The sequence below is a fragment of the Melanerpes formicivorus genome, unplaced genomic scaffold, assembly GCF_026170545.1.
Source record: "Melanerpes formicivorus ecotype bairdi unplaced genomic scaffold, bMelFor1.0.p_v2 SCAF_45, whole genome shotgun sequence".
In the NCBI taxonomy this organism is placed as follows: domain Eukaryota; kingdom Metazoa; phylum Chordata; class Aves; order Piciformes; family Picidae; genus Melanerpes; species Melanerpes formicivorus.
In genome coordinates this window covers 2,422,078-2,433,240 of record NW_027142397.1, presented here as the reverse complement: position 1 = coordinate 2,433,240, position 11,163 = coordinate 2,422,078, and the positions used below count along the sequence as shown (strand labels likewise).

The 11,163-nt window shown below is 53.9% G+C and overlaps 1 protein-coding gene across 1 annotated transcript; it reads left to right on the top strand.

Annotated features, from left to right (window-relative positions):
- The first annotated feature begins 1,605 nt into the window (after positions 1-1,605).
- Positions 1,606-9,945, top strand: ZBTB8A (zinc finger and BTB domain containing 8A). Its single transcript, XM_068159229.1, has 5 exons — positions 1,606-1,674; positions 1,774-1,905; positions 3,032-4,022; positions 5,656-5,825; positions 6,726-9,945. Exons 3-5 carry the CDS (start codon positions 3,062-3,064, stop codon positions 7,056-7,058), a joined length of 1,464 nt encoding a protein of 487 aa, XP_068015330.1. The 5' UTR covers positions 1,606-1,674; positions 1,774-1,905; positions 3,032-3,061; the 3' UTR covers positions 7,059-9,945.
- The last annotated feature ends 1,218 nt before the right edge of the window (positions 9,946-11,163 follow it).

Here is an 11,163-nt window from a genome sequence, read left to right as displayed (position 1 = left end):
GCCTCTTCCTGGCCTTTCCCAGCAGCAGGAGCAGGCTCCGGGGCAGGGCTTCTGAAGCACTCCAAGCAGAGCACTTGCAACGTCACTGAGAATTCTGATGGAGCTACTCTAGATACCACTGCATTTTTTCCCCCCTTGGTTTTTAAGATTCTATTGCCTGCTGCTAGCAGATGGAGAACCCTTGAGGCCCTATTAATAGTGATAGCAACTATCAAGTGGAGCACTCTCCATCACCTGGAAAGTCAGCGGAGTCAAGCAGCAAATTCCTTCAAATCCCTACTGATCCTCTTTAATTTTATAGCTCTCCCCTGCTTCATTTTGTCCCTGAGCTTGGACACCTCTCTCTCCACAGCCACTTGCACAGAGCCAGGCCAGGCTTTTACCATTTCTCTTTTCCTTCCCAGATCCATTACAGGTTGCTGCCTCCATGCTTTGGAGCGACCCCAGTGCTGATGGCGCAGGGTTGCCGGCGAGGAGCTGTGAGAAGCTGGCTGCTGGGGCTGAGTGGCCAAGGCAGGATAATGTGTGCCAGCAGAATGGATACTTTAAGATATTCTTATCTTCAACCCAGCTTCAACTGACACCTACAGCTGGGAGCACATTTGCATAGAGCTCATCTGTGTTGATTTATCACCAGCCACCCTCACAGAAAGGACAAAGATGCTGAAGGTCCTCTGGGCCGACTTTGGGAGCAGTTCTGCTAAGGCACTCCTCAGGCTTTGAGACAAAAGCAAGAGAAATGGCATGAAATGCTGAGGGGGTGGCTGCAGCCCAGCAGGGGGACGTGGCTGGCAAAGGCTGGCCACTTGTAGGTACATCAGGCTGAGATGTTTTCAGTTGATCATTAACATCATTACCCAGTGGACTCCAAAGATGAGTGTAAAAGACTCTGAGAGTTCCACTGGCTTCCCTTCTTCAGGAATGATTAACACTGGTCAGGTAGCACATGGAGTCCCACCAGCAGCATGGATCTCCTGGGAAGAGCTCAAAAGCCTGCTGGTGGATGGAGGTGGAACCTGCAAACCTTTGGGTGTTCAGGGGAAAAGGGAGAAGCAGGCTGGTGGGAAAACAAATGTTGGGGCAATGTAAATGGCTATAAATGACCACAAACAATTGTTAGATGGGGCACATGGCCAAGGTTTCTAAAGAGTTTTAGAGTCTTTGGAGGTCTATCCCATTTTTGCTACAGTGGGAAAAGGAATGGAAAGGGTTTCGAGATGGAAAGTCAGAGGGAAGGTGAGGAAGGACACAAAGGATGAGGCTAAGGCAGCTGTTTTCCAGTGGGAGCCATTCTATTTGTGAGCAATAAGTAGGGTGTCAAGAGCACAGAAAAGACCCTGGTGGCAAGAGGAGGAAGGAGAATGATACCAAACTTCGAGTGACAGAAGGTGAGAGGTTCAGGTGCTGGATTTCAGAGAGTTTTTATTCAGAACCTAACAAACATGAACAGGAAAAAAAAAAAATCCCATGTTCCACCTCCTTTGGAGGAAGCTGCAGGCGCATTAAGGAAGGATTTGGGTCATCAAGGCCCCTGCTATAGATAAAGGTGTGAGAAGGAAGCATCTAGGGCATCATCGCATCCCCTCCCGGGCAGGCTGTGGGTGTGGGAAGCAGCGAGGAGCCCCGGCTGCAGGGCGGGCAGCAGAGGAAGCCGCTGGGCTGCGCCTGCAATCGGTGCGTTGCCCCTTTAATTGTGTCCCCAGCCCTCGGGCGGCTCTGTCCAACGCCCACGTCAGCAAATACCTTTTGTTTCTCTCACGTTCGGGCTTGCAGGGCTCGGGGCTGCGGGACCAGCGCGGAGTCGCCTTCAGCCACCGTCAGCCCCGACGCGGGGCCGGGGACCCCCGCACCCATCGCCCGCCGCCGAGGCTCCGCGACCGCCGCCCGCAAGCCAGCACCCAGCCGGTGAGTGGCGGCTCGACGCGCCGGCAAGGCCGGGCTGGGCGTTGTGATTGGGGCGGAAACGGCCCCGGAGCCAGCCTGGCTGCGAGCAGCCGCCATGGGCGGCCGTGGGCGACCTCGGGCTCCGCAGCCTGGCAGGGCGCCGGGGCCCGTCGGTACCGGGGGCCGTTAGCGGCGTCCCGGCGGCAGCCGCCCCGCGCAGCCGGCGGCTTGCGGGGCTGCAGCGCGTCCTCGGCGGGCGCCATTTGCAGCCCCGGGCGCGGCAACAAAGGGCTGCGCGGGAGCGGCGGCGGGCGGCGGGGGCGCGGCGAGCGGGGCCGCGCAGGGGGCGGCTGGGGCACTGCCAGCGCGGGGAGGCGGCGGGAGCGGGGGGCGGCTTGGGCTACGCCGGGCACCGGCCGTGGCAGCGTGCGGGGCGGCCGCGGCTGGACCGGGGCTTGTGCCGAGGCGGGCGGCTGCGGGCTGCGCGCCCGGCTCGGCTCTGCCGGGCCCGGCGGAGGGGAGCGGGGCCGCCCGGAGCCCGGGCGGGCGTGGGCGCTGCGGGCCCCTCGGCGGCAGCGGGGTGGCGCCGGCAGCCCCGGGGCTGGGAAGTGCCTCCGCGCTGTGGCGGGCGGGCCCGGTGCCATCGGGCGTCCCGGGGCTCCCCGGGGCCCAGCGACCAATTCGGGCGGGCGGGCGGGCGGGGGGGGGTGAGTGACAGCCGCCTCGGCCAATGCCGGAGCAGCCCGGGCCGGGCGGGCGCTGCCGCCGAGTCCCCTTTCTGGTGCCTTCGGCGGCGGGGGCGTAAGCGCTGCCCGAGCGGGGCGAGGCGAGGCGAGACGGGCTGATGAAGGCGCGGACGCGGAGCGCAGCCCGAGCTACCGGCAGCGCTGAAGGGCTGTGGAGCTGCCCGGGGAGAGCGCACCCTGGTCCGGAGGTGCCCCCAGCTGCGGCACACATGTCTGTGCCAACAGCCTGTGCGCAGCGGGCAGCTTCACCCCGCTTTTCGTCTTGGAGATAAAACGCGTGGTGGTTGCCTGTTGTCATTTAAAGAGAGTTAAATAAAAGAGGTTATTTGTTGAGACGTCTGTCAGCTTGATCTCACTCCCTTGCACGACGCTCAAGAGTCTCCTCTGATTCTCTTTTGTAGAGCAACTGTTTCCTTCCCATCTCTTCTGGAATGGAGATTTCTTCCCACCAGTTTCACCTCTTGCAGCAACTCAATGAGCAGCGCAGGCAAGATTTGTTCTGTGACTGCAACATCCTGGTGGAGGGGAAGGTCTTCAAGGCCCATCGCAATGTGCTGTTCGCCAGCAGCGGCTACTTCAAGATGCTCCTTTCGCAGGGCTCCAAGGAGACGACTCAGCCCACCACGGCCACCTTCCAGGCCTTTTCTCCCGACACCTTCACAGTCATCCTGGATTTCGTCTATTCAGGCAAGCTGTCCCTGACCGGGCAGAACGTCATCGAGGTCATGTCGGCCGCCAGCTACCTGCAGATGACCGACGTTATCAGCGTCTGCAAGACCTTCATCAAGTCCTCCTTGGACATCAGCGAGAAGGAGAAGGATCGCTACTTCAGCCTCTCGGACAAGGAGGTGAATTCCAACGGCGTGGATCGAGCCTGCTTGTACAGCACCGGCTGGAGGGCGGAGAGCAGCCCCCCGCGCCCGCACCTGAGTCCGGACCAAGGGACTTGTATGATGGGTGGCAACACCTGGAGCAATTTCAGCTACTACCCAGCCTCTCAGAGGAACGCCCAGCAGCAGCAGCAGCAGCCGCCGCAGCAGCTGTCCAAACACGAGCAGAGGCAAGATTCGGGCAAGAAATCCAGGCACCTGGGGCTGCAGCAGCCCTCCGATGTGCCTCACTATAAATCCAGCAAACTGGAGGACAGGGCTGCCGAGCCCCCCGGCCACGTCACGCAGCCCGAAGAGCAAGTTCCGATCGAAGCAGAGGTTGAGTCTCCTCATGTGGGTTACCAGTACAGCCAAGGGGCTGACGTGATGCCCAGGAGCTTGGCTGTGTCACAGCAGGAGCATGAATCACCTCGCTCTTCCAGTAAATCCAAGTCTTCAAAACCAGAGGAGCAGTACGGGAGCATGCCCTCCATTCTGGGGGTGATGGGAAACTGGGCTGAAGGTAAGTGAAGTGTTGGTGCTGTGGCTGCACAGTCACCTGTGAATCCGCTCTGCTTCTCCGTGAGGAAGGGTGCTGGATGGAGCCTGCCAGTGCCAGGAAGTCACCTGGCACTGGCCACAAGTGTAAGCTTGGGAAGTTTAACTCTTTTTAGTGTTTTTGAATGATGGAAGTGCCTGGTTTATTCAGCAGCCTGCTCCAGGTGAAGATGATCCAAGAGCTGGAGCACCTCTGCTGTGAGGATAGGCTGAGGGAGCTGGGGTTGTTAAGCCTGGAGAGGAGAAGGCTCCAGGGGGACCTTAGAGCTGCCTCCCAATAGCTGAAGGGATCCTGCAGGAAGGCTGCAGAGGGACTTTTCATGAGGGTGTCTAGAGACAGGACAAGGGGGAATGGTTTGAAGCTGAGGGAGAGCAGGGTAAGACTGGAGCTTAGGAAGAAGTTCTTCAGTACAAGGATGGTGAGACTCTGGAATAGGTTGCCCAGGGAGGCTGTGGCTGCCTCCTCCCAGAGGTGTTCAAAGCCAGGTTGGATGAGGCCTTGAGCAGCCAAGTCAAGATGAGAGGCATCCCTGCCCATGGCAGGGAGGTTGGGGCAGATGATCTCTGAGGTCCCTTCCAACCTGACCCATTCTGTCATGCTATGAAGATGTCCCTGCTGACTGTAGGGAAATTGCTCTAATGACCTTGAAAGTTCCCTTCCAATCCAAAGCAGTCCAGGATTCTGTGATCCTAGAACTAGCCTTTGAAAACACATGAGCTTCAGTGTCTGTACAGCTCCATCCTCCACATTCAAGTCACCATCTTTTGGGATGTTTTAAAGGTCATTTTAATCCAGCTGATGGTCCACTCCTTTTCCTTTGTAGCACTGCTGTGTAACTGACAGGAAAAGCCAACATTTTGCTCTTGACATATGCTATGGTGATTTATTTATTCTTAATAGAAGTGCTTTGCTCTTCTCAGACTGCCTTTTCCTAGAGCATTTCATGGTGAGAGGAAATGGCCTCAAGTTGCACCAGGGGGAGGTTTAGGTTGGACATCAGAAGAAACTTCTTCCCTGAAAGTATCACAGAATCAACCAGGTTGGAAGAGACCTCAGAGATCATCAAGTCCAACCTCTCACCCAACACCTCCTGACTAACTAAGCCATGGCACCAAGTGCCACATCCAGTCCCCTCTTGAACATCTCCAGGGATAGGGACTCCACCACCTCCCTGGGCAGCACATTCCAATGGCAAACAACTCTCTCTGTGAAGGCTTCTCAAAGACTGGAATAGGCTGCTCAGGGAGGTAGCTGAGTTCCCAACCGTGGAGATGTTTCAAAGAGGCAGAGATGTGGTGCTGAGGGACGTGGTGTAACACAAGTCTTGGTAAGATTGGTTGGAGATGGTCTCAAAGGTTTTGTCCAACCAAAGTGAGTCCATGACTAGCCATGCCATGACTTTATTGCTCTTTCAGTCACACTGGTTTCTAACAGAGGTGTTTGAGAGACACAGATGTGGCGCTGAGGGCCATGGCTCAGCACCAGGCTTGGCAGAGTCAGGTTATGGTGGGCTCAAATGGTCTGTCCCAAGCGGTCCTGTGACTAGACGTTGCCGTGGCTTCACTGCCTTGTGTGTAATCACCTCATTTTCCACCAGATGATCTGCCCAGGATGAGGTTCAAGTGCCCCTTTTGCACTCACGTGGTGAAAAGAAAAGCAGACCTGAAGCGTCACCTGCGCTGCCACACCGGGGAGAGGCCCTACCCCTGCGAGGCCTGCGGGAAGCGCTTCAGCCGCCTGGATCACCTCAGCAGCCACTTCCGAACGGTGAGTAGCCGCTGCTGGCCCCTGCAGCACCACCACACGCAGCACAGGGGCAGCTGGCTGGGGAGCTGACTCCTCTGAAGGAAGAGGCGAGAGGAAGTAGATCTGGTTTTGTTGATCTGAGTTAGCGCAGGAGGGGCTGAATGTCTGTGTTAATTGGTGGCTGACAAAGGCATTGCTCTGCCTGAGCTTAACAGGGCAGCTGCAGCTCAGTGGTGCTTTGGTTTGGCTCCTGACATCTGGTGATGTTCAGTGGTGCCCAGTGACAGGACAAGGGGTGACAGGCACAAACGTGAACATCGTAAGTTCCATCCAAACATGAGGAGAAACTTCTTTAATTTAAGGGTGCTGGAGCCCTGGAGCAGGCTGCCCAGAGAGGTGGTGGAGTCTCCATATCTGGAGACATTCAAAACCCACTGGATGTGTTCCTGTGTAACCTTCTCTAGGTCAGCCTGCCTTGACAAGGCCAGCCAAGTTGAGAGGTGTCCCTGCCCAGGGGGTTGGACCTAGATGATCTCCAGAGGCCCTTTCCAACCCCTGCCTTTCTGCAATCCATAAATTCAGAGAATGGTTTGGGTTGGAAGGGACCTTGAAGATCACCTAGGTCCAAACCCCTGCCATGGGCAGGGACACCTCTTATCTTGACTTGGCTGCTCAATGGCCTCATCCAACCTGGCCTTGAACGCCTCCAGGTAGGGGGCACCCACAACCTCCCAGGGCAACCTGTTCCAGTGTACCTCACTGGAACAGATTTCTTCCTCCTCTCCAGTCTCAGTCTGCTCTCCTCAAGCTTCAGCCCATGACCACAAGTTAACCCTGCTCCAGCCCTACTTTTTTTTGCCATCCTAACCAGTGCTCCTTTGTGGCTCCAGACCTCCAATGTCTTGCTGTTGCTTTCCCCAGATCCATCAGGCCTGTAAGCCCATCTGCAGGAAGTGCAAGCGCCACGTCACCGAGCTGACCGGACAGGTGGTGCAGGAGGGGACGCGACGTTACAGACTCTGCAACGAGTGCTTGGCCGAAGCTGGCATAGACAGTATCCGCATTGACTTGGAGGCTGAGGCACCCCTGGAGTTCCCCCAGGATGGGGAGAAAGATTCCAGGTGGCAGTATGGGGAAGACAACAGATCCGACGTGGAGATCGTGGAGGACGGCTCGACCGATTTGGTCATCCAGCAGGTGGATGACAGCGAGGATGAAGCAGAGGAAAAGGAGGTCAAACCCAATATTAGGTAGCTGTGAGACCACGACTGGGAGTGAGTGTCAGAGGGAGAATGTAGTGTCCTGACCATAAGCCCTCCACCAGCCTCCTCATCCTCCAGAGACACGCTGGTTTCTCTTGAACAGGTCCAGATTTGCATGTTTGTTATGGACACCGTTGAGTCCAAGTCTGAGTTTTGTCATCAGGATACCCATTGCCTGGCTTCAGTGGAAAGGATCCGTCCTTGAAACCATGGGTGGACAAAGAAGCTGAAGTACTACAAGGATAATGTTTTATAGTAGACAAAGGGTCGCTTCTTAAGACCTCATTCCAGGGATTGAGGTCTAAATGCATCAGAAGTCACACACAGTACTGTAAACTGCCCAGTTCTGAGGCTGGAGGGCTGTGGGGTGGGATGTAATGTCTGGGGAGAAACAGGAATACCCTGCCCCCAGGATACTTCTCCTCAGTGGTCAGAAATGAAGAGAATCTTCCATGAAAATTCATAGAATCCTAGAATGCCAAGTTGGAAGAGACCCCCCCCAAAGATCAGCTGGTCCAACCTTAACATTCCTGAAGGCTTCATGTTATGAGGAGGAAGCAAGCAAAGGAAGAAAGGCAGCTCATTAAGGGGAAGCACCTAAAAATGCACCTGGGAAAACATTTTCTTGTAAAGTTTATTAGAGTAAGGAAAGTCTTGAGCAGGTCTTTCAAGACCTCTTCTGTAATAGAAAATACAGACATGGGTGATCAGGAAGCACCTCTGCTACAAGGACAGGCTGAGGCAGCTGGGGCTCCTGGAAAAGAGAAGGCTCCAGGGAGACCTTAGAGCAGCCTTCCAGTACCTGAAAGGGGCTAGAAGCAGGCTGCAGAGGGACTGTTTGCAAAGCTCTGCAGCGATGGGGACAATGGTTTGAGGTTAGAGGAGATTTAGATTGGATGTGAGGAACAGGTTCTGCACCATGAGGGTGGTGGAACACTGCAGCAGGTCTCTCAGGGAGGTAGGTGAGGCCCCATCCCTGGAGGTATTCAAGGCAAGGCTGGACAAGGCTCTGAGCAACCTGCTCTAGTGGAGGATGTCCCTGCTGACTGCAGGGGGCTTGGACTGGATGACCTTTGGAGGTCCCTCCCAACCCAAAGCATTCCATGATTCTATGAATGCTGGTGCTAGGCAGCACCTCTGAGATGAAATGATTACAAATCTTTGATGCTGAGAGATCTTTTATTCATTCTGGAAACTGGGAGCTCAAGACTGGGCAGTGTTTTAATAAGCACTAGGAAAAGTTGTGTCTAAGCACTAAGAAAATGCTTTCTTCTTCTTTTCAACCTCTCCAAAGTGCCAGGCTGCTGTGACTGGCATCCACAGGGCAGTGCCAACGTGAAGGGGGCAACCCTCACAAGGTTCCTTTGAACTGTTGTTTTCTCTTTGCCCACCGTTTTTATTTGCCAGCAACCAGAGGCAGAATGATTTGGGCAGCACATCTGCTCCACCAGAAATGGACCTGAGGAGATCTTCCACCTGAAAGCATTGACTGCTCTTTCTTTCTACTGACCTGTACTCAGTTTGAAACTGAGGGCTGTTAGGATGGAGCTGGAATCAGCTGATACATTCCCAAAGCCAGGAGCAAACCATACCTTAACCTTCTTCAGGCTGTGTTACATGCCAGTGAGAATGAGGTCTGCTGGAAGTTCTAGACATCACCTTGGTAGAGTTTTACCTACAATTAGACCACAGGAGAGGAGATGATTAATGGGGAAGCAAGTTTTCTTCTGTAACAGCATCCCAGCGTGGCGAGGGTTGGGAAGGACCTCTGGAGATCATCCAGTCCAACCCCCCTGCTGAAGCAGGGCCCCCACAGCAGCTTGCCCAGGAGCACAGGGGCCAGGGGGGGTTGGAATCTCTGCACAGAAGGAGACTCCACAACCTCTCTGGGCAGCCTGCTCCGGTCCCACTTGGTTTTGGTGCTCAGAGAGTTCACCTTAACCAGCACTGCAAGCGGGAGAGGAGCCGGAGTGTGCTCCTGGGGTGTTTTTGCTCTGCCTTTGCTTGGCCAGACCTGAGTCTTCATCCCTTGGTCATGGAACTCAGTGGCTACAGGCTTAGAAAGTTTGATTTTTGTTTTCTTTCCTTTTTTTACAACTTTGAAGCATGTTTGGCTGGCACCTGGGAGTCATTCCAGAGCAGCCCCATATATATGTCCTATATAATCTCCTTCCCAGGGACAGCTGCAAAGTCACTATTTTGATTTTTTTGTGTCAAAAAGAGAGAAATTGTATAGCCTTAGTAGTGTCAGCATTAGCAGAGGGTGCAGCATTAGCAGAGGGTGCAGCATTCCCCCTGCAGATGGCCAGCCTGCAAGTCTCTAACATGACAGCTCAGGTGCTTCCTGCTAAGTTCACAGTGTGGGCATTTAAGTGGCCTTCCTGTCAAGGAACAGCCAAGTTGCATATTGCAAGGAGATGAGAAATGAGGTTTTACTCCCCCTACAAAAATCACCATCCCTTGGCTTAGGGGTGGAAGGGGAGAGCTTCCCAAACTCTCTGCAGACCCACATGGAAAAACCATCTTCTCCAAACAGTGAGTGGTGTTTGCCTTGGGTTTTATGTTCCACCCTGGTCAGCAGTTCCCAAAAGGGGCTGGATGTGGAAACAGCTGGTTGAGTTCTGGGGAGTTCCTTACTCCTAGAAATGCCAATTAACAAATGGCTGAGCATCACTCCTGAGCAACCTTGACTAAATCAAAGCTGGAAGAAAGGAAGAGCTACGACCCAGATGGAATGACCTCGCTCAAGCTGCCACAGAGAATGCTTGCTGATGAAATCCAACTGAAGAGATTGGTGGTTGGTTGGGTTTTCTTTTCCTTTCATTTCCCTTTATATTATGCACAATAAATTCCAGGTCATGGTGCCTGCTGTCCCAGAATATCAAGTGGCTGGGAATTTGTGTGTGTTGGGGGGGAGGGGGAAGGTGGATTAAAGAGAGAGGAAAGCAAAAGTCACTCTAGGCCTGGAGTCTGAACTGTTAAGGTAAAAGTATTAAGTGCTTCTTTGTACTTTTGGGGGAGTTCTGAGAAGCAAAGAGATGTGGGGATCAATACCTCAATCTCCTTAGAGAACACTGAGGACCAGATGCTTCAGATGTGGCTGTAAATGGGCAAATGGAAGACTCTCTCCATAGGAAGAGACTTGCTTCACAGATCTGGGCAGATGACTTCTTGGTTTGCCTGGCCCAGGAGGGTTTTCCTTACTTGTATGTTGTTGTTATTCTTCGGTAGCATTAATTAGGTTATCTGTAGCCATGTTTTTGAAGTCCCTTGTTAAGCTTGTGGAGGTTTAGCTCAAGTCTGTGCTTTCCCCCAGAGGTCAGTTATGGTTTTGTGTTTTAAAACAAAAAAAGGTTACCATTTTTTTTACATTTGTTGCCTTCATTTCAGTTGTTGTTCCCTTATTTTTGTATCACCAGACAAGATAAATGTTAAGTGCCTTCTGTTTTCTACGTCCTTCATTTTCTGTTGCCATTTTGCTTGGTTTTCTCTAAAGGAAAGCAATCCTCTTTGGGGTTTGTTTTCCTTCTCATCTCCTTGCACTGCCTCCAGTGAGGTCATTGTCGTGTTTCTTTTGGCATCACACACCACTCATTGCATCAGGGAATGGTTTGGGTTGGAAGGGACCTCCAGAGGTCATCCAGCCCAACCCCTCCTGCAGGCAGCAGGGATGTCCTCCATTAGATCAGGTTCCTCAGAGCCTTGTCCAGCCTCACCTTGAGTATCTCCAGAGATGGAGCCTCAACCATTTCCCTGGGCAACCTGTTGGCAATGTTCCACCACCTTCATGGTGCAGAACTTGTTCCTCACATCCAATCTAGATCTGCTCTGCTCTCCTCTCATTTCAAACTGTTGCCCCTGGTCCTGTCCCTGCAGGCCTTTGCAAACAGTCCCTCTGCAGCCTGCCTGTAGCCCTCTTCAAGTACTGGAAAGCTGTTCTAAGGTCTCCCTGAAGCCTTGTCTTCCCCAGGCTGAACGACCCCAGCTCCCCCAGCCTCAGGCTAACCTAGAGAAGATGACACAGGAACACATCCAAGTGGGTTTTGAATGCTTCCAGGGATGGAGACTCCACCACCTCTCTGGGCAGCCTGCTCCAG